Genomic DNA, 23,381 nt, shown 5'->3' with positions numbered 1-23,381 from the left:
CGAGGGTGTCCATAGCATCCTTATGTTGGAGGAGGAGAGTTTCGCGCTACTTGGTTAGACGATCATTTACTCCATCCATGAACTGCTGGTGTGTAGTCTCAACATTCTTGAGTTCATCCTCAGCCCTGAGTTTAGCCATGGTCGCAGCATCCAGTTCTGTTTGGAGACGGGCGCAGGTGGCTCGCAGTCTGCTGGGACCACCAACCTCCTTCTCCAGGGTTTCCATGGTATTTAGCAATGAGAAGAGGTCGCGGATCATGTACGACATATCCAAACTCATCTGGAAACAAATTGGCAATTAAAATAAAGGGGACATGAAGGAGTGACAAGCAGTAGGAGAGACGTAGAATAAAGTGTTTACCTTCTCCCAGTTGGTGTAAAGAGAGGTTCGATGCTACTCAAAGGTCCCACTATCAGCATATACAAGATCGTGAGGGAGATGAGAGCCATAGAATAGAGCGGAGACCACGGTGGGATTATCCATGGCAGAATCAGCAATGTTGACATGGTGGCTGCGAACCTTGAAGGTGGGGCAGAATATTTCAGGGGTAGCGGACCCTTTAGTGGAAGGAGCGGTTTCTTTGCCGGGGTGATGAGGCCAGGATCTAGGAGAAGTGGTCACGATTGGCTCCGCGGATGTGGAAAGTCGGCTGCACTTGTAAGGAGGCTCATCAGAGGAAGTTTCGACAGTGGCTGGTACCTCAGCTGGGGCAGAGACAACTTGGCTGGTAGGAATTTCAGTCACCTCGTCGTCAGAGTCACTATCAAACAGTTTTTTCTTAGTGACATCCATGGGTGGGGGTGCAGAATCGGTACAAGGGGTGTCTATCTCTGATCTTCCCAATCAGAGATAGAGCGAAGGGAGGAGGGAGTGTATCTACAGGACTGAGAGGGAAGGTCAACGGTAGCTTTTCGAACTATCTCAGCAAGGGCTTGGGCTTGGGCCTGGGACTTGGAAGTTTTACGGGTAAAGCCACGGCTATGGGACTTTCTTTTGGAAGGCCGGGGTCCTGTCTGTGGAGGAGGTGAAGGCCGAGGCTTTCTTTCTTTGGGAGGTGGTGGGCGATAGAATGGAGCAGAGTATTTGCCTAGTGTGTGTAAGGCTGGGTTTGTCAGTAAGGGAGTCCCAAGAGAGGGATCAATGCTGAGAATTTCAATTTGGGCTGGGCCCAGGTTGCGAATTTGTTCAAAGACTACGAAAGTGATCCCTGCATAGAAGCGAGACTTAGAGTCAGTTCTCCAACCTGTGCAAAGACAGAATAAAGGGTCAGTCAGCGGCATATAAAACATATAAAAGAGAAATATATATGTAACAGAACTCACCGCTAGTCAGAAAGGTGAGATGATTAAGAGTCACTCCGAGAGGTATATCCGCGGACAGAAGTTACCAGAGACATACAAGGGGTAGTGATGCCAGGTCTTGTCCGAGGTGGTGATTCAAAGAATAAAAGATTGTTTGCCAAGACGGACACAGAAGGAGTGGTATCCCACGCTTACGTCCTTAGTACTCTTTCTTATGTAATAGTGAGAAATTATGTCGCGAAGGACTATTTTGACAAGGGGGAATATTGAAATGGTTGCACACTTCGACATCTAACAAAGAAAGTGGGAACCTCAAGCCCGATACAATTTGATCGACCGTGGCCACTAGACACCCCGACCTGTTGGGAACTAAATGAGGAAAATGAGTCACGTCGGGCACGTGCTCGATAAGGACGTCATATGGTATTCCATACCCAACCCTAATTGCTTCTAAGTTAGGTCTACGGGATCGTGGGGGAGGCGGTGGAAGTTTAAATGGCCGCCCAGTAGTGGAGGGGGCCGTGGTGGAGTCCACCGGAGGAGGGGACGCCACCGTGTAAGATCGCGAAGAAGTCGGATCCTCTGATTGGGAGTCCAACATCTGGGAAGAATAAAAGAAGATGAACCGTTACATGAAAGGAAATGTAAGAGAAAAGGAGAAAAACAATCAACCTGGTGCACTGATCCAATGGTGAGAACGAGCGTTTGAGCGAACACTAAGAGGAGAAAGAAAGGGAAAGTAAAGCACCAAGAAGCAAACGGGCTGGCAGTAAAGAGAAGGTGAAAATAGCGAAGGAGAAGTGAGAGAGGTCAAAAATGGCGTCTGAAGCAAAATAAAGAGGAGAGTGATAGGTGAATGAGAGAGGGAGGGGAATCGAGCAGGATTTGAAGAGAGGGAGGGGTAAAATGGTAAAATCAAAGGGGCGGAAACCGAGGGGTCAACAATTGAACCAGGGAAAACAAGACACATGGCGCCATGGCGGCACAGGAAACGAGGAGACTCATACCATGCACGCATGGGACACATGTAAGATGAATACTCAAGCGTGGAACATAAGCCAAGTAGAAAGGCGAGCAAAGGTGGGTTCTTGACTCCGCAAACGTGTTGGGTTCGCGAACTCGAGAGGGGGCATTGTAGCGACCTAAATTATGACAGCCGGAAGATCAAGGACAGATGGGCATGGTAGTAAGATAGTAAATGAAACAGGGAGCATCCTAACAGGGCCGCGGCTACCAAAATATTGGTGAGAGGGGGGGGGAGGACACGTAAGGCATGGGATTGGTAGATGAATGCTGTGAGTTAAAGGTTGGATGAGCCTGGAGTCAAATAAGCAAGGTACATGCGTGGCACAGGATAGGTCCGCAGACCATACAGTATTTACAAAAACCTTACACGTGGCGATAGAGAGACCGAGAGATTGAGGGACAGATGGCCGATCATGAGGGAATGAAAGGAGATATAAAGAGAACAGTGGAGGAAAAAAGAAAAGAGGAGAGGCGAAGAGAGAAAACAGGTTACAACAAATAATGTGGTTTTAAGAACTTTTGGAAAGCGAAGACTTCGTTCAACCATTCAACAAATGTCTGAATTAGGTACGGGCTTTGAAAGCTTTTTCAGCGCAATTTTATGGTGGGGATCTCCAGCCACAATCCTGTACTTGAGACCCAATTGTATATCATCTGCATGCATGTCAGGGTATAAAAATTCTAGTAGCTAAAATTTATAGCAGTTGAAAGAAAAACTGTTCTCCCGTCCCCGGCTACTGATTTGTTGGCTATATGATTTTCTAGCCAAACCCTTGGCAATTGATTCTCCACATTGGTAGGTAAAGGTAAATAAATGTGTCTGCTAATTGAATTTCTCCTTAGTGAGCAAATAAGCAAAATCTGGAATCTTTTGATAAATCAATTTGCTAGCTCATTTGCTTCAGAAACAAACACACTCTAAAAAGGAAAATTTTAAGTGGGTCAAACTTTCCATAGCAACTGGAAAAAACTTTCACGAATTTTTCCGAAATTTAAGTTTCATGGTCTAGACCCATTTTCCACGCAAACACTTCCCCTGTTCGCACAGTGCACAAGAGAAATGGTATCGAGTTGAACAGATTAATACAAATATATTCATGGCTGAAAAAACAACAAAACGAAAAGAGCTAACTTTACTGTGTCTTATACCTACTGGTTTAGAAAGTCCCATGCTTCACTAAACCATAACTAAACTAAGAAAGTTGATGCAACTGTCATACATTTTATGTACCAGCTCTGGAAGTGCCAGGTGTTTCAGAATAGAGTGCAAGCACAGCTCTTGCAGTGCTTCAAGTCATTAGTATGGATGAGTTGTTTGGCAGCAGAAATTTCTTCTATAATTTTTTCGCCTTTAAGAACGCTTAACACTTGGGACATGGTTGGCCTGAGAGTCGCGAGAACAAGTTAAAAACACAACATCGCCAGTTTCAGTACCGTGCTTGCTTCTTTCACAGAATAATCTGCGTTGTGTTTAACACTTTCATCTATCAGATCCAAGATATTCCCTTCACTCTGTAAAACATAGGCCTATGGTTTGACAAGATAAAAAAATTTCATTAGTGGTTCCTAACAATTATGGAATACGTGTTCAAACGCCACATTTGTGGAACCAAATCTGATAGTTGACCAAAGAAATTTGGACTTGAAGGTTTATATCCACAAAGCGTTCTGAGAGCTTCTTATGGGGCATCACTGGTATGATTGTGGGTCAGTTCTTGAAGGACAATAGAAAAGTGTCAACTCTTCCAGAACCAGGGAGGAAGGTTTCAAACCCTCCTCAAGCAATTTGTTTTATAGGTCTCCTAAAGATCAACAGACATTAGAGCATTTAGAAGGCACCAACTATCCCATGCTTATGTGGGGTGTACTTCATTGGAGGGGTGTTCACAACCCTCCTTCCTGCTGCAAATGATCTGGTTTTGTATTAAATTAGTTTGATATTTAAGATTTAGGTTGAGAATATAGTACCTCATCCAGAAGGAATTCACTCTCTTGACTTGAATTGTAAAGTGCATTGCTCTTCCCAGTGACAATTTCCAAGATGACAACTCCATAGCTGTAAACATCCGTTTTTACAGACAGCACGCCTCGAGTAGCATATTCGGGTGCCATATACCCACTGCAAAGAAACAAGTTTATCAGGTAAATTAGCTTTGGGGACTACATAAGACACACAGTTTGAAAATGTCAAATTAAACGAATTGGCATTATAAAATCAAAGCTGCACTTCGATAATTTCATTGTAATGTTGGTTCACTCTGCACATGTTTAATACATATATTTTGCCATACTTTTCTCGCAATATTTTACATATACACTAGGAAGAATAAAATTATCCATTTCTCTAGATTTTACATGAGAGCATTAGGTTTTAGCCCTACGGTTTGATTTAATTTTTTATTTGTTTTTTATGCTGCCGCTGCTAATATTTCTTCTCAAACGGTTACTGCCTCCTCGCCAACACAGCTTCAATTTCTCTCTCCATTGACGTATTCACTCTCTTGTCACCCCTTTGCACACTCTCGACCACATTAATCTAGGTAGCATCTTGATATGGAGGCTACTCACATTATGCTGACTCTATCCTAGCTTTGACCAAGTCTTATTGGGTATCTATGTCCCTTATGCAAACTTGTCACCTATATATCCTTCCCGGTTTGTACAATCAACACCAAGAATGTGTTTGTATGCCATCTATGCACAAAATGGTTTTTTAGTGATTAAGTTTACCAAGCTAGGATAATGGTGTTTGTATTTTTTTTGCCCCGTGCATATTGTCTGCGTTTGACATTAGTACTGGTGACCTACTAATCTGTGGCCTTATCCATAATGGTCTATGTCCAATTCCTCAGCTCCTTGTGCCTAGGTTGTACCTTAAACAAATCTACTCAGTTGGCATTCTCCTCCACTCATCATTATCCCTGATGTGAGAATTGAAGGCGGAAGCAACTTTAATTAACACACCATTGATAAATTAAGGCTAATTCTAACCATAATTTGATGGAAAAAGGGGATTTTAGTAAAACCTAAAATCAACACACTTTTATTCTGAAAATCATTACTATATTCTTAACAAATCAACCAACCAATTTTCGAGACCAAAGGTCCTATTTATACAGTTAAATCCTTGAGCTCCAAGGAATCCTAATTAGAAACCAACTACTAAAATAAATCCTACTGGAATACCAGTTACTAATTAGACTAAGTTACCAAATAATTAATATTACTAATTCCATCAATCCCTCTGCTCCCTGTCATGTTATTCCTTCTGATTTTTATGTCTCCTGTTCTCTCCTGCTCTGACTTCTGGTACTATGTTCTCTTTATTTGTTGACTACACGCATTACACGAGATATCCTATATCGTATACGTCTATCCTTACTTACTTCCAAACATTTCTGATTTCTCAGTAGCAGGTTTGCTTCTTCAATCCAATTCTTTCAAAGTGGTGGTGGTAGAGGACGTTCACACTCCAGTCTCCTAGCCTTGAATGCAATTGGGTATTCATCACGGTATTCGTCTTGCTGAACTCAACCATTGCCACATTACTGTTATGCAGTTATGACACTCTCCTCATTTGTTACTGCTAGCACCCCTCTCCGTCTTTTGCTTGAAGCCATCTCAACAATGGTTTATCTCATATACACCATCCTACAACTCTTTTGTAGTCATCTCCATTTTCTCTTCTCTTCGTGCAATACTCCAGCTTACACTGTTTTGGACATTTTTGTACACATGTATTCACACCTTGGAAACTATGTTGCTTAAACGACAACTTGATCAGTTGAGGGTGCATTTTCACTTTGCAGTTCATAACAAAGACGATACAAGTGCCTTGAACCAATTTCTATTAAGGTCTACATCACTAGAAAAATTAGATTTGATGAGTCGACATTTCTTTTTTCCTAACACCTGCAGTGTTCATCAGTTTATACTTCTTGTGGTTGTCAGTTTCAACACCTGTTGTGGGCCTATTAAATGCACTACACCCTCCATATTACAAGCTAGAGGCATACTGACCCATTTCTGGTCATACCTATCAATGATCCCATTCATTCCCGCCATCTGCTCCTTTAATGGCTCAAGATGATCATCATTCTGTTATAGAAAATTCACAAATTGCTTTGCCTCTTACAACTCCTAGTGCTTTGGCTACAGCTGTTTTGTCTATTCGAGAATCCTCTCTATTCCTATAATGGCTACAAATGATCTTTCCATTTTATTAGAATATTAACAAACTGGTTGTATGGTTCCCTCTGCTTCTCCAAATACTTATCCCGCTGGTCCGCATCATTCTGGTACTCGCCTTCAGGTTGCTACTTTGTGTACTTTCCAGCATAGAGACACGACAGTGCATTATCTCATCCCTAAGGCATACTAGATAGATATCATAATCATGGAATGCGATTCACTTTCTAGATGCCTCGATGGTGAAATGTTAGACACGCGAGACTCAAAACTAGTGCTAAACTGCCACACAGATATCCAGAGTTCTCATTGAGCCCGCCCACTTGTTGCTCTCAGAGATGTAAACATCCTGAGTGGTGAGCAACTGTGACAGAAGAGTTCAGTGACTTACTAAACAATCACATATGTTCACTTGTGCCAGCAACCTTTTCTAAAACAACGTTGGCTGCAAATTGGAATTCAAGTTTAAGCGCAAGGCTGATGGTTCTCAGCACCATGTATATCTAGTTTTTCACGTTCGTAAAAAAGCAAATTGAGCTGGACTATCATTTTGTTCGTGAGTGGGTTGCTTCCGGCACTCATTTGGTTCATTTTATAGCTTCTCTTAGATCATACTGCCAACTTCACTAGCAATCTCCACAAGAATCACTTACAGCTTTTGGCTCCAATCTTGTTTATCACAGATCACCACGTCTGCAGGGCAGTGTAAAATCATAGATGTATTTCCATAATGAATTGCAATGTCTTCACATTTTGCACACGTTTATTACCTATATATTTCCATGTACGGCTTGCAATATTTTATGTATACCCCACAAGAATATTAGTATTCATAAACAGGCATAATCAACATTAGTCAGACTTGCATCAGGGATTGGAACAAATGTTTTTTTTTTATAAAAACAATCATTCTTTAGTGGGCTATAATTGAGAGAAAACTGAAGTCTCAATAGAGAATGATGACTTACTGTGTTCCGCGTAATTTGGTTGAGACATTGTTTTGCTCTTCATTAAAAAACTTGGCCAATCCAAAATCAGATATCTTTGCATTGAAATCTTTATCAAGTAAGATATTGCTGGTCTTGATATCCCTATGGATAATCTGCGCTTGTGAATGGAGGTAAACCAAACCATCTGCTATTTGCTCGCAGATTTTATATCTGGTTGCCCAACCAAGTTCCAGCGTCAATTCTGCATTATTGCACCATCCATTCTTAGAAGAGAAAGAATAATATGACAATGTCACAAAACTACAATGGTTGCTTACCAAATAAAGCATGGTAAAGGGAATTGTTTTCCATGTATTGGTATATTAGCAGAAGTTGCTCATCTCCCGTATACCATCCCAAAAGTTGGACAAGATTTTCACCTTTCAAGGCCTCAAGTGTACGTACTTCAGTAACGAATTCGTGGTGACCTTTAATTGAGCGTGCTGGAAGCTTCTTAACTGCTAATACACTCCCATCTTGCATATCAGCCTGCATACATGTGACAGTGTTTCTCAGAAAAAAGTTAAAAGAAAGGAAAATTACTTGTGTACTGTAAAATATATAGACCTTGTAAACTGTTGCTGAACCCCCACTGCCAATCTCCTTTTTGGAACTAAAGTTTTGAGTAGCATCAACGATATTCTGAAAGGTATATTTCTTCTTAAGGGCTTCACCTTCAAGTTCTGTTTCAAGAGAGAAGTTTGAAGATAGATATCAAGCAATGAAAAATTCTTTGGATGTGCATTTTGGGAAAATCTATAGCAAAACATTTTGAATAAATGCTCTGGTTGGCTAAAAGTCAAAAGAACACTCATTCTATTGGGAAGTTGAACAACTCTTACCACGTAAATCTTTGTGTCCAAGCAAACCCAGTTTCCAAATGATAGCCAAACTCACGAGGATAATGGCTAATGAAGAAGCTACTGTGATCATAGCTATGGTAAAAGAAGATGATTTTCTGCCCGGTTTTTGCTCTTGTTTAAAGGGAAAAAACAATAGCAAGTAAATCCTATTGGGGAGCATCAATGAGAATTGGTCAAATGAGAAATAATAAAGTTAGAGAAATTTTGTATTCCCAGACCTGAGGTGACAGAAATAGCCGATATCAGAGGTCCATAAAGTCCCAATCGGGAATCTGTAAAACCTTTTCCGGCCCAGTAGAACTGAATATGCAGACGATTGTTTGTCACATTTGCCGTGAAGTTTCTAGTCACCGGTTTTTTCGGGCCATTTGCCTCAGCTTTTACATTGAAGTCTTTTTTTACTCTCTCCCCCTGTAATGAAAATTTATATGACGAAGAACTAGAGGAAGGATTACTGTATTTATTTATCAATCTCAGATTACCTGGACGTAAATGTCGAATATACGTTTGCCCAGACTGCTATAATCATCATCATCTGCATATACTATTTCAGCGAAGTGAAGTGTCACGTTGTAAATGCCATTTCGGAAACAAAGACCATAGTAATCAAGTGAAAGAGCAGATATGCGAGCTGTGGAGTATAAAGGTGCATCCGGCACAGAAATTCCACATGTACTGTGCACTGTGTTATTCCGAGGATTGGCAATAGCTGTAATGAAGTCTCCTGAGCTGGTATAAGCCCAATTTCCTTTTTGACTTACTTTGAATGGTAATGTACTGTTGTCTTCATCGTAGTAGTTCCCGTTGATAAGTGTACCTTCTCCTCCGCAGTTTATATACAAGGAAGAGTCTACAAGAAACATTCTCGGCGTTAACTCATGTCAAGTAAATAAATACAAAATCTTATCTATTAGTACAAGCACAATGTGAGATTTCTATCTTCGAAGATGACGCACAACTTGTACTACTCAACATGAAAAATGTACTTAACAGTTTCCCACAAGAAAGACGCAACTGTGAATTTTTTTTCAAACAGAAGGACATGTATCTGGAACTGTTGTGGTCACTGCTATGAAATAAGAAGAAATAAAAAGGAGAGTCTCGTCCTTTCTTTTTAAACTTTAGTCTTGGGTATTTAAGCCACATCTGTAACCAGTATTCTAGAAGTACAACATTAGTTTCTAATATTCTTCTTTGGAAAAAACTTGCTAACAAAGTGGATCTGATCCGTCTCTCATCATTTTCCTTTTCCCTTTTGTAAAAGCACTACATTCACGACTTCTCATGAAAAGTAAGTAACATTCACACAGGACTAGCATGAACCAAAAATAGAGCTCACATAAATAGTGACAAATTTTGTTTTCATTTTCGTTTTTGTTTTTCAAGGAAACATGTCCGTAACTATTGACCAGCATGCCAGTACTGCTGCCCGTCTGTTTTCTGTGCAAAAAAAGGAAGAGCACAAAAGGCTTGAAACTTGGACACATGAAGGCGTCTGTTTGGGTCACTCGCTTACTCAAAATGGACGTCGATGTTACTGATAGAACTCAAAACAACTAGAAACTCACACGGACACAGGTCCAAACCAGCCTCAAGCAAGTAAGAACAATCTTGAGTTCTTTGACACATCCTAGATGATAATGATGATATGCTTACTTTTAGCACAAATTTAGCCTGTCTGGGAGAAATCCACAAAGTCCTTGTCCTCTTAGTGCGATGTAGAACACCATGCTATGCATTATCCAAAGGAAAATAGTTTCTTTTATATAATTTTCAACTTTCTGCGAGGTTTTTGAAATATTTATACTTTGCGAGGTATTTGGGAAAGTAAATTCAGTTTTGATTACAGGAAAGTTAGTTTCTAAGCTTTGAGCTTTCTATTCTTTTTAGCACGCGTTGTAACACTAATAGTTTTTCTTTGCCGGAGGAAAGTTTGTATTTTAGACAGTGTATTTCAAAGGAGACAAGTTTTGATGTTTTAGTTTTTTGTTAGTGTTGCTCACATGTATTAAGGCATGGACCAAATTGTATCAAGTCATCACTAAAGTTTCAAATATCTTGTGATGTACTTGTTATAGTTTATCTTAGTTTCTTGTTCCTGTTCTCAAGGCTTAAATTTCTCTTAGCTTAGTCCAGGTAATTTTTGTTCTCTTCTGCTCACCAAAGTTTGACATGAAAGATTTCGGGGAAAGTTGGTGTTCCTTTGGTTCAAAAATCCAAAAGAGGGCAATGACATTCTACTTAACCCCAAATCCTCATGTAGAGAAAATTCTTAAAACAAGAAAAGGGTGGGATCTTACTTCAGTTTTAATTACCGGAAAGTCCCGGTCCATTTTCATATTTTAATAAGGACAACCAAGGACAACCGAACTCGTATTAATTACTCAAAAATACCTAGTTCTGAAATTTTATTATTAATAAGGACAAGTATGCACTAATTTGCTTACTATAAACATCTATATGGAAGTACGCACAAAATACTTTTCTACTAGCTTTACCTATTACAATGTTTTTTAATTTGTAGTTAAACATGTTAGTGCTCTCTTGTTTGGCAATTTTAGGGATTTGAATTCGACTTTGTAAAGTTAAACAGTTAGCCAACCCATGTTGTTTTCAATAATATCGAAATCAATATGGCGTTTCCTATTTACTAAATAGGAACTTTGTAATGACCAATTTCTCTTTGTTTTTAAAGATATGACTACTTGGATTGTAGCCTAGATTCCATCCACGCAAACCCAAAAGGCCAAACATTAAGTGGGCAAATGAAGCAATATTCAATCTGATATTGTTAATCAATCGAAAGAAGTGCAAGTATATATATGGGGCAGGCTACATCGACATACACAAATGACATTCGCAATCCAAAAGCAAACTTGCACATTGCACCAAGCGCTGATTTTTGGTAGAGATGACCTCCCTACCATGGATAGCATCTCCACCAAAAATCAGCTCAATTGGATGTGTCTAGTCTTGTCAAAAGTGTGTTAAAATTCTGGACCGTCAGATAAATTTCAAACTTGAACTCAACTCTTGGTAGGGTTAGAAATGTTCAATAGAGCTGATTTTCTGGGGATTATGGGATTATGTAGGTAGGCAGGATTGCATATGTCATTTCAGCATGTCAATTCAGTATATATATATATATGCGTCGATATACAGAAATGACAAGCAGGATTACTAGGTTGTATGAATATGCAAGCAACTCATGTGGAGGTAGAATAAGATTCTACGAGAGCAATTATGGCCATCAAAGATGTGGAGAAGCCTCCATGGTACTGTGTCATTTTAGTAACTGGCATTAGGCATATGGCTTCAAGTTTCGAGAGCAAAAGCTTCAAACATGTGTATTGAGTAGCTAATAATTGTGTTGATCACTTGGCATCTTCACCCTCTTGTTTAGTCTTGTAAGTACTTTATACCTCCTCTGGACTGTCAATTGAACTTTTCGGAATTAATACAGGCTAAGGGTCTGCTTAACCCTTAACCTTCGGAAAAGGAAAACAATCATTGTTAACCTTTTGTCTGTTGTGTCATTTGTGCGGAGAATCCGTTGCTCACACATAGTCTCTTCATTCCGTCTCTTCTTCTTATGTGTTTTCTAAGTCTGTGTGATCACTTGTTGATGTGGTCCAATCAGTTGCAATACTCGGGGCATTTAGTTGGAAAGGAATCAGAGACACTTTAAGATTAGGGACCATGTCGTAACACAGTAGATTTTCCATATATTTGATAGTTCACATCATCAAAAGAAGAGAGAAACAATTATAATTATAATTATAATAAGGGTTCTACTTTGACTTTGTCAGACTCACAACTATCGAATGACTGGATTAATGCAAATAAATGTAATGCTCAACATAAAACAATGTCAAAGGCCTAGAAAAACCCTTACAATTTGATTTTCCATGGGGGCATTGGTCATCCATGAGTTGCATTATAGAAGTCCTACAAAAGTAGAGCATGTTTATAAAAGGACCTAACATGAAAGGATTGAATTGAAAATTAGTTATGATATATCCTTAACACTGAAGATGAAATTGTAAACAAGTAAAGCTTACGTATTTGATTTGGAACTGCAACAATCGAAAGAGTTCCTACAATAATATTTCACATTTACGTATATCAAGTAAATACTATAACACAAAATATAAATCCAATAGCAGAAAATGATGTTTGATGCTCTCACACTAAAGTCTTGTTTTGCTGCAGAACTGTGGCATTTGTGAAATTATTGTATGAAAAGTCCCTGAAAGACAAAAATTTGAAGACGTGTCATGCGTGAACAAGAACACATATTCATTTAGAACTATTTGACAAAATCTTCAAAGAACTATTCCGTGTAAGATGCATATCTGTGTTTGCCCATTCCAGCAAGATACATACATTGGGAACCCACCCACCAGGCAAACCCATGATCATGAAAACCATGATGAAAAAAAAAAACATGAAGATAAAGATAAAGAAAAAGAAAAGAAAGTCACATGCTTTAAGATCTTAAGCCATTCCATATTCCAAAAGTTTTTTGAGATGTGTACAAAGCCAAATAATATGGAGTCCTATTAACTACAATCACTTTTGGGCAAAGAAAGACCATAGCATCAATCTTGAGGAAACAACACAACCTCTCGAAGGAAAAAAAGTGTAAACATAATTAAATTGATTCTTATTCATAGTTACAACACAAATTTAACATCGATTGTAGATTTGTAGACTCACATTTCCACCGAATTTTGGATCCAATCAGGAATTGATCCATTGAATCTATTTCTTGTAAGACACCTGAAAGGAAAGGTCTAGTTTTATCACCTTTAACTTACAATACATATGTATACTCAATTGTCCAAAAATGAAACAGAGTAAAATATAGAAAAAATGGTAAGGTAAGATTTTATAAAAGAAAAGTACTTACAATGATCTTAGGTTTCGAAAGGTTGGGATTTCACCATTCAATTTGTTAAAACTCAAGTCACTGCAAGATAATACAAGAATGATCAACATGGATAATCAATGTCCAAAGAGTTGAAAATTTATAAATCAAAGAAATGGCAAACCACGAAAAAAAAAATACTAATACTAATACTACTAATAATAATAATAACAATAATCAGCAAGTTAAAAAAAAAAAAAAAAAAAAAAAAAAAAAAAGTGAAAGACTATAACATTGCATTGACAGTTATACTTGATCGAAATTCCAGCTACATAAAGAAGCAATATGCAAGAAGTTCTTTTCGAAATTAGACATATTCTAACTTAGAAAATAGAAATTCAGTGCCTCTACAGAGCTTGCAGTAAGGGCTGTGTTACAACCTTCAGGTCATGATTAGCAGGATCGGAGAGTTAAAGGTCATGTTTGAAACATTTCTGAATAGTCATTATGCTGATTTATCAGGTTTTGACAATCATGTTCGTTTGCACCGTATTATTATTTGTTTGAAGGATAGGTAGAAAAAAATTTCTCAGGTAACGAGCCTCTGGGAAATTGAATACTAGACAGAAATCTATCTTCTCTTCTGAAAACTGTGTGACGTAGGAGTCTTACGTGACTAGACAGAATAAATGGCAAAGGTGCCTATATATGCACCACGTCATAATCAGTACAAAAGATAACTGATAACTGAACATTTATCACCTTTATCTAGAGTGCTCCCAAATGAAGATCAACTAATAAGGTACTTTAATAATGAAATTAAATAATAGAGAAACATTATTTCAATATTTAAGAAGTTTAAAAAGTTCTGAACTGGAACCCAACATCTTACAGAAAGGCAAAATGAAACAGCAGGAAGCGTTGATCATAACTTACAGGTCAATTAGGGACAAGTTACCGATAGATTCTGGGATTTTATCATCAATAGAGCAGTTCCTCAATATTCTGCATGAACAGGAGATACAACTCCAAAGTATTAGCGAAAACATTTACGTAAATCAGGTCATGTTTAACACATTAGTGTTAGGGTGTCTCTATTTTTTGGTGTAAATCTTACTCCAGAGTTATAACATGAGGCCAGATTCAATTAAACCTTTGTATCCCCTTGGCTAAGTGAAAAATTAAATTTGGCACAACATTCTAAAAATCGCTATTCGGTAGTCGGGATTTGGGAGAGTGGCTAGTGCCTAGGCCTTCTAGGCGCCTAGATAGGCTAGGCCCTAGGTGGTTAATTTTGTTTCCTAATATATATATTATATACAGTCACACACACCCATACTACAAGAAACGAAGAAATCAAATTTTAAATCGTTACGAAAAGTGCATATGATATCTAATGAGTGATCCAATTTACCACAATTCAAACACTAAATACAAACTAAAGTACTTAAAAAGAGGCATACAAGTTGAAGAAGATGGACTGCTTGAGGTGAACAGAAAGACCAAGAGAAAAGGACTGAAAAATCAAAAATACTATCGATTTTGAGAGGGCAGAGGAATGACCTGAAAACACTCTGTTTTTATCTTTTAACCCCTTCAAGTCGGCTTTTCTCCTTTAGATCATAATAGGATTTAGTCTTTGCCTTTTTGTATCAACCCTTTTTCAGACCAGTGAGGTGGCAGGTCACTTGGCCCGGTGCAGGATAAGCGGATGGAAGCGCGAAGCACGATATCGCATCTGCGGAACCCTAATGACATGGGACCCAGCAGGGCCTCAGAGCCAGCCAGGGTGCGAGATAAAGAATGAATAAGTGGAGCATGCGATAGAGGCCACGGAACCCTAAAAGGACACGTGGCCAAGTAGCTATGGTGAGATGAATAGAAGATCAACGGTGAGGAGAGAGAGGGGAGTGGTATAAAAAGGAACAGTAGGTGAGGAGTAGAGGAGTAGAGGAGAAAAAAGGGAAAAAAAAGAAAGAGAAGGAGAGGGTGAGGGACTGGAGTGAGGAGTGAGATTGTTAGTGAGATTTGTGGTTAACACATTTGGCGCCGTCTGTGGGGACCGAAGTGGAATACGGCTCCAGCTAAGAGAGGAGGTAGAGGAAGACCTAGGAGGGCGGAGGCCAGTGAGGATGAAACTATGAGTGTGGAAAACGTAGAGAGGGAGGAAGAGGAGGTTGAGGATACGGTGGCAGAGGTGACCAGGTTGCTTCAAGAGGAGGTAGGGAGACTTAGAGAGGAAAATGATGAGTTGAGGAAAGAGAAAGAGAAGCCACTCAGGAGGGAGCGGAAACAGCAGTACTGGCGGGTAGTGAAGTGGAAATACAAAGCGAGGAACTTCATCAGGAACCCGGGGCGAACAATGTAGGAGGCATCACCATGGAAATAGTGCAGGCGATGATCGAAAGAGACAGAGAGGCTAACCGCGTGGTGGAAAAGGAGAAACAGGGCGCGGCCAAGAAGGTGGTGGACAGCCTGAATCAGAACCCACTTGCTGATTCTGTCTGGAATTCGGAGGTGCCTAAGAGATTCACACAACCGCGGTTTGAGAGGTACGACGGAAAAGAAGATCCGGCGGACCATTTGCATCACTTTAGGCAGCAGATGCCGCTATGGCAAGAGACAAAGTATGATGGCCTCCGCTGCATGATGTTTCCTGCCAGCCTGGAAAGGGGGGCATCCGACTGGTATTATCGGTTGGCGTCGCGGAGTATACAGAGGTTTGAGGAACTGGAGCAGGCCTTCGTAAATCACTTCATCCATCATAAAAAAAGGGTAGTAGATGTCGCGGATCTCTTTAATGTCAAGCAGAAGTCCGCCAAGACACTTAGGGATTTCTTGCGCAGATTTAAAGAAGAGACGCTGAGAGTGGAACTAGAGTGCAGGAGTCAGTATCTAAGATTGAAGTGACCACATTGCACGCTTTATATCTGAAGGTGGAAAGGTACATTTGATATGAGGACATCTTGCAGAGAAATAGTAAGGTGCACAAGAAACCGGAAAAGTCAGTGCACGCCATAGGAGCGGAGGACAGGAGGGACAGGGAAAAGACTGCGGCAAGAGAGGAGGGAACTTACCGAAGAGAGACCCAGAAAGCAGAGAGAGGCAGGGACCAAGCCAGGAGAGAATACAGGGAGAGAAAACCCTATCGCGAAATGGATGTAACTCCACTGAACAAATTGTTGGAGAAAATCCTGCCGCTGATCAAGGGTCAGCAGTATTACGAAGATCCGCGGAGTGAACCTACGGAGTTAGAAGGAAAGCCGTTTTGTGCCTACCATCAGGTCAGAAACCATGCCACCAATGAGTGCTTTGCTTTGCAATGGTTGGTAGAGAGAATGATTGGGAAAGGGCTGCTGAAGGAGTTCGTCAGGCAAGTGCAGCCGGTTGAAAGGGCTCCTGCCGCGGCCAGAATCTCGGGCACAATAAACGTTATTTTTAGTGGAGAAACGCCGAGCAGGAGCGCCCACTGAGACAAGGTGAGAAAGACAGCCAGCCTGCAGCAGATAAATGAGGTTGTGAGTGGTCCGCGGCCAGTTCCAGGAGCCAGCAAAGGAAAGGACAGGATAAAATTCACCCCGAAGGATCTGGAGTAAGTGGTCGCGCCTCATGAGGACGCGCTGGTGATCACAATAGCGATGGGTAACTACATGGTAAAAAGGGTTCTAATAGACTGCGGAAGCTCGGTGGATCTGTTATTTCAGGGCACGATGGAAGAAATGGGAATTGAGAGGAAGCAGATGAAGCCCCCTCAGACTAACCTATTCGGCTTCAACGGCAGCATGACAAAGCCGTTGGGGGAACTCACATTGTTGGTGACAGCGGGACCAGCGACGGTCTTCACCCGCTTTCTGGTGGTGGATACCAACTCACAATACAATGCGATCCTGGGAAGAAAATGGATCCATGAAATGAAGGTCCGCTTCCCGACAAATGGAGGAACATATGAGATAAGGGGAGATCAAGTCGCGGCACAGAATATCCACCAGGTGATAGCAAAAGGTTTGGTCCGCGGCCCAGACAAAGATGCGCCAGAAAGGGGTGACCAGCTAGTATAGCAATTACAGACTGGGGCCGTCGAGAAAGAGACGATCGTCGGTGCCAAGACCATGGATGAGATTGAGGTCATGAATATCAGGGAGGCAGAGGAAGAGAAGTTTGTCAACATAGCGACCAATTTGTCCGAGGAGTGGAAAGTAAAGTTGATTGATTTGTTAACTAAGAACAGCAATGTGTTTGCATGGACAATCGAGGATTTGGCTGGATTTGATCCGGAGTTCGCTTGTCATAGATTACATATGAGAGAAGGGGTCCGTCCAGTCCAGCAGAAGATGAAGGGTATGAAGCCGCAGTATGCACAAAGAATACGAGAGGAGGTAAAGAAGCTGAAAGATGCTGGTATCATCCGCGAATGCAAGTTTACTGAATGGCTATCGAACGTGGTAACAATGCCCAAGAAGAACGGGAAAGTACGAATGTACGTTGATTTTACGGACGTCAACAAGGAGTGCCCGAAGGATTGCTATCCCATGCCGCGGATAGATGAGTTAGTGGACAAAACCGCAGAGTTCAAGGTTTTCTCGTTCATGGACACATCGATGGGTTACAATCAAGTGGTGATGTACGGTCCTGAGCAAGAAAAGATCGCGTTCATAGTGGAGGGGGACTGTTATACCAGAATGTCGTTTGGACTAAAGAATGCAGGAGGGCAACATTTCAAAGATTGGGGGAGAAGATGTCCGAAAGCAAAATCAGAAGGGGAATGAAAATCTATATAGATGACATGGTGGAAAAGAGTATGACCGAGGAAGAGCATTTGGCGGGGCTCAGTGAAACCTTCTCTATACTGCGAAGACATAAACTAATGTTGAATCCAGAGAAGTGTACTTTCGGGGTGACCTCGGAAAAGTTCCTGGGGTACATTGTCACATACCGCGGAATAGAGGCCAACTTGGAACAGATAAGGGCGCTGCTAGAGATGTCATCTCCGCAGAATGTGAAGGAGGTTCAGAGGTTGGTAGGGAGGGTCGTGGCTCTCAATAGATTCATATCGAAGTCCTCAGATAAGTGCCGGCCTCTGTACCTACTCTTAAGGAGGACAACCGACTTTCAGTGGATAGCGGCATGTGAAAGGGCTTTCCAGGATTTAAAAGAATATTTAGGAAAGGCCCCTATCCTGTCGCGCCCAGGGCAGGGGGAGAAGCTATATTTGTACCTAGTGGACAAGGCAGAGAGGCCGGTGTATTTCCAAAGCAAGACGATGTTAAACGCCGAAACGAGATATAGTAGAATTGAAAAGTTTGCCTTGGCTTTGATCTTTTCGGCGCTAAAGTTGAAACCCAATTTTGATGCTCATGCAGTGGTAGTAGTGACCAACTTGCCACTCAAGCAAGCACTGAAGGCAAAGAAATCAAAGAGAATGTTGAAATGGGTCGTGCTGCTCAGTTCTTATGACATTGAGTATCAAACAAGGACCGCGGAGAAGGGCCAAGCAATGGCGGAATTCCTGGCCGAGTTTCCGGCTAAGGATCCCACTTGGGGGGAGGAGATGGTCATGGAACCAGATGTGGACCAAGACCGTGACCCCTTGGACCCTTGGGACATGCAGAATGGATGGAGAGTCTTCACGTATGGATCCGCTACAGATACAGGAAATGGAATTGGGGTGGTGCTAGTCACTCCCGAGAATACTCGCCTAGAGTTATCAATGAAGCTAGGTTTTGCTGCTTCAAACAACGAGTCTGAATATGAGGCGGTGATAGCAGGTTTGGACTTGGCCAAGGATCTGGGTGTGCGAGAGCTGATAGTTTATTCTGATTCAAACTTGGTAATATGCCAAGCCAATGGAGGGTTTGTGGCCCGATGTCCTAGGATGGCGAAGTATTTGGAGGTATTACGGAAAAAAGCAAGCAACTTTGAGAAGATCAGTTTTGCTCATCTGGGCCGGGGGTAGAATAGACACGCTGACGCTTTGGCATATGTGGCCGCTCCGTAGGCAGATCTATTGAAGTCAGGGTGTTGAGCAAACCGAGTACCACAGAAGATGAGGGGGTGTGGCTAACCACTGAGCAAGAGCCTGGATGGATGGAACCCATCAAGAGTTACCTGTCAGGGATAGAAATAGAGGACAAGCACGAAAGGAGGAGGATGGAACAGATGTCACAGAGATACACTTTGCTGGATGGGGAGTTGTACCGGAGAAGTGTCAGCAGACCACTCTTGAAGTGCCTGGGTCCGCAGAGGGTGCAAGAGATACTGAGTGAAGCTCACGAAGGGGATTGTGGAAGCCATTCAGTAGGGAGGACAACGGCACACCGGCTGCTATCACAGGGGTACTTTTGGCCCCACATGTAGAGAGATGCGACCGAGTATGCCAAGAGGTGTCGAAAATGCCAAAGCTTTGCACCACTGATACATGCACCTGCGGAACTGCTGCGCAAGGTCTTTAGCCCATGGCCATTTGCTATGTGGGCTCTGGATGTCGTCGGACCCTTCCGATGGCAAGCGGCAAAAGAAAATTTATGCTGGCCGCGACGGATTATTTTACCAATGGGTTGAAGGCGTGGCTCTGCAGCAGGTGAAGGAAGAACATGTGAGGAAGTTCTTGTGGGAGAATATCATATGCAGATTCGGATTACCACACACCATCATCGCGGATAACAGCACCCAGTTTACAGGAGAGAAGGTGAAAACTTTCCTCCAAGCCTTCAGGGTGAAGCAAGGTTTTTCGGCCCCTTACAATCCAGAAGGGAATGGGCAGGCAGAGTCCTATAACAAAATCATTCTGGATAATCTGAAGAAAAAACTGGAGGAACGAAAGGGATGTTGGGCAGATGAGTTACACCATGTATTGTGGGCATACCGCACGACGCCGCGAACATCTACCGGAGACTCACCTTTCGCGATGGCATATGGAGTGGAGGCTGTGATCCCTGTGGAAATGATGGTGTCGACTACTAAGACCAAAGCTGTGGAAGCAGGGGTTAATGGGAGAATATTGGCCGGGGAATTGAACCTTACCGAGGAGAGGAGAGACACCACGCGTATTAGGCTGGAGGACTACCACAGGAGGTTACAGAGACAGTATGACAAGCGCATTAAGCCACGGAAATTCAGGATTGGCGACCGCGTGCTCCGGAGGGTGACTCCAGCCACCAAGGAGGAAACAGATGGGAAGTTGGGTCCCAACTGGGAGGGGCCCTATATCGTGGTAGAGGCTGGAGTGTCCGAGACCTACAAGTTACAGACGCTTCAAAGAGAGAACATCAAACGGCCATGGAACATCTGGATGTTGAAGGAATTCCATGAGTGACTTGGTCTATCTTTGTTTCAGTAAAAGGAAAGTTTAATTGCTTCATTAGATATGACCAGCAAGCTTTGTAATGATATTTTGTGTTAGCTAATGTCAATGAAAGAGATAGCCAAATTCCTCCATCTGATGTGTGTGTATTCGTGTGCATGTGTATTAGGCCTAAGGCAGCGGACGTCGAGGTTCAAATTCAATTTCGCATTGGGGGCAAGCTGAGTGGCCCGGGCATACTCAGCGGCCCCCAACATCTTTAAAGTCAACTTGGGGGCAAGCTGAGTGGCCCGGGCATACTCAACGGCCCTCAACATCTCCATGGTCAACTTGGGGGCAAGCTGAGTGGCCCGGGCATACTCAGCAGCCCCCAACATCTCCAAAGTCAACTTGGGGGCAAGCTGTGGGGCCCGAAAGATACTCGGCCCCCTCAACATCTCCATGGTCAACTTGGGGGGCGAAAAAGTGGCCCGAAAGATACTCGGCCCCCCAACATCTCCAAAGTCAACTTGGGGGCAAGCTGTGGGGCCCGAGCATACTCAGCGGCCCTCAACATCTCCATGGTCAACTTGGGGGCGAGCTGAGTGGCCCGGGCATACTCAGTGGCCCCCAACATCTCCAAAGTCAACTTGGGGGCAAACTGAGTGGCCCGGGCATACTCAGCGGGCCCCAACATCTCCAAAGTCAACTTGGGGGCAAGTTGAGTGGCCCGGGCATACTCAGCGGCCCTCACCATCTCCATAGTCAACTTGGGGGCAAGCTGAGTGGCCCGGGCATACTCAGCGGCCCCCAACATCTCCAAAATCAACTTGGAGGCAAGCTGAGTGGCCCTGGCGTACTCAGCGGCCCTCAGCATTTCCATATTCCACGGAGGGCAAACCGAGTGTCCCCAACCCTTCACTGGTAACGAAGGAGGAATGTGTATGGCAGGCAAGTGCCGATGTGGTACAAAGAAATAAGTTAATAGGAACGAATTGCAACGCACTGCAAAAAATGGATACATCGATTACAATGCTTCTCCATGAACAAAGTGTTGGATGGGAAAATAAGTCCCACCACGGTCTGCTGGGATTACCCAGAAATCCAGACCCTGGGGTTTATATCAAAAAGTTGGATCATCAAAGATCAAATTTAAATTGTACAGCAAGTTAGGTTAACAGGCAGAGAGAAATTCAAGTAGGTTTCATTTCAAATCGTCCAAAGCGTCCATGGGCGGGCTACCCTCCTCCGCCGCTTCGGTGGATTCGTCAACATCGATGGGGGAGGTTGACACTCCGGGAGTGGTAGCGGCCTCCGTTTCAAAAGTAGGGGAGGGGGCCGCAGAGTCGGGAAAGCCAGAAGCAGGAGAGTAAGCAGGGAGGAGACGTTCAGCGGCAGCAAAGGCTTCCAGCTTGTTGGTTCAATTCTCAGGCTATCTTCTTGGAGGCCAGGGCCTTGAAGTGTTCAACCGCATCTTTTAGCGACTGTTCTAGGTCAGCCTTAGCTGCGGCTTTGTCTGCCTCCCTCTGACCCTACCAGCCACATAGTCCCTATGAACTTGTTCTACACGCTAGAGCTCCTTGTGATCTTTGAGGGCCGTAAGGCGGACGTCATCTCTTTCCTTCTCCAGTTGAGCGTACTTCGCCTTCCACCCCTCTGGTCCGTGGATCTCAACCTTCACAGATTCAAGCGCGTCCAGGGTGTTGGTTAGGCCGCGGATCACTTAACCCACATCCAGGCTCAATTGGAGATAAAAACAAAGTTAGAAAAAAGGCGAGCTGCAAGAGAAAGAAAGGGAAAAGTGGGGGGACACACTCTTTCCCAGCCGGTGTAGATCGCAACCCGATGGGAGGCGAAGGAGCCAGAATCCCCATAAGTTTGATCCCTGGGGAGATGGGAACTGAAGAATAGGGATGCGGCCACCGCCGGATTGTCCAGTGCGGAGTCGCGAATGGTGACGTCCCGGTCCCTAGCTTTGAACTGAGGATGTCAAATTTCTACTGGCCCAACGGGCAGGGGACCAATGGGAACCGCCTCTTTTCCGGAGCGGCGGGAGGAAGGCCGCGGTGATTCGGGTCGAGAGGTAGTGGCTGGGGCAGTAGAGGCGCTGGTCTTGGCCTTCTTGGCAGGAGGGCCCTTGGCTGCTGGTGTTGTTGGGCACCTCACCATCAGAATCACTCTCCCAAAGCTTAAGCTTGGTAACGTCCATGTCAGCAGAGGTGCCTGCAGGGGGAGCAAAGTCGTCTTCCCAATCAGCTATGGAAGAATAAGACCTGGGGACTATATCAGGGACGACCAAGGAAGAACCAACTGGGGGCTTACGAGTCTGGGCGGTGGCGGCCTTCCGAGCGAGAGCTTGACTATGAGAGATCTTTGTGGTGAACCCAAAGGATCGATGAACTGGGGCTTCGCTTTCCGTCTTTTGGGGGGAGATGGTTTGGGTTTCCTTTCTTTGGGCGGTGGCAGAAGGTATAGTGGTCCACGGTACTTGCCAATATCTTTGAGGGAAGGATCTAGGAGGAGCGGACTCCCTTTGTGAGGGTCAATGCCGAGGATGTCGCACTGTCTGTCTCCTAGGCCACGGAGTCTGTTGAAGATCTCAAAGGAAACACCAGCGTATATTCGGGAGTGGGAATCTGGATTCCAACCTGAAACACAGAGGAGTAGACATGTTAAGATAGGGCCCGTATAAGAAACAAACAAAGCAACCAACTACACTAACCGCGGCTGAGAAAATGGGAATGCCTCAAGGGCAGTTCAGGGGGAATATCAGCAGAAAGGAAGTTTCTTGACACATACAGGGGATAGTGATGCCAAACCTTGTCGGAGGTAGTGACGCAGAGAATGAACGACTTCTTCCGCGG

The 23,381-nt window shown here is 43.1% G+C and overlaps 1 protein-coding gene across 8 annotated transcripts in view; it reads right to left on the bottom strand.

The window, feature by feature from the left end:
- Window positions 1-3,259: 3,259 nt before the first annotated feature.
- Window positions 3,260-23,381, bottom strand: part of LOC147504610 (putative LRR receptor-like serine/threonine-protein kinase At1g53440) — a 36,104-nt gene continuing 15,982 nt past the window's right edge. For 6 of the 8 annotated variants that reach the window (XM_086557411.1, XM_086557412.1, XM_086557414.1 and 3 more), the window contains 14 exons: window positions 14,175-14,243; window positions 13,281-13,340; window positions 13,088-13,150; window positions 12,558-12,617; window positions 12,430-12,465; window positions 12,264-12,316; window positions 8,851-9,218; window positions 8,587-8,779; window positions 8,348-8,479; window positions 8,073-8,188; window positions 7,784-7,994; window positions 7,485-7,707; window positions 4,297-4,447; window positions 3,260-3,855 (listed from right to left, as the gene is read on the bottom strand). In XM_086557411.1, the coding sequence (XP_086413537.1) occupies window positions 3,733-3,855; window positions 4,297-4,447; window positions 7,485-7,707; window positions 7,784-7,994; window positions 8,073-8,188; window positions 8,348-8,479; window positions 8,587-8,779; window positions 8,851-9,218; window positions 12,264-12,316; window positions 12,430-12,465; window positions 12,558-12,617; window positions 13,088-13,150; window positions 13,281-13,340; window positions 14,175-14,243 (1,858 nt within the window). In that variant the 3' untranslated portion in view covers window positions 3,260-3,732. The remainder of the gene's footprint in view (window positions 3,856-4,296; window positions 4,448-7,484; window positions 7,708-7,783; window positions 7,995-8,072; window positions 8,189-8,347; window positions 8,480-8,586; window positions 8,780-8,850; window positions 9,219-12,263; window positions 12,317-12,429; window positions 12,466-12,557; window positions 12,618-13,087; window positions 13,151-13,280; window positions 13,341-14,174; window positions 14,244-23,381) is intronic. The other 2 variants (XM_086557413.1, XM_086557418.1) reach the window with 1 other exon arrangement.

Source organism: Coptis chinensis, chromosome 4 (genome assembly GCF_015680905.1).
Source record: "Coptis chinensis isolate HL-2020 chromosome 4, ASM1568090v1, whole genome shotgun sequence".
In the NCBI taxonomy this organism is placed as follows: domain Eukaryota; kingdom Viridiplantae; phylum Streptophyta; class Magnoliopsida; order Ranunculales; family Ranunculaceae; genus Coptis; species Coptis chinensis.
This window is presented reverse-complemented; position numbering and strand designations above follow the sequence as displayed.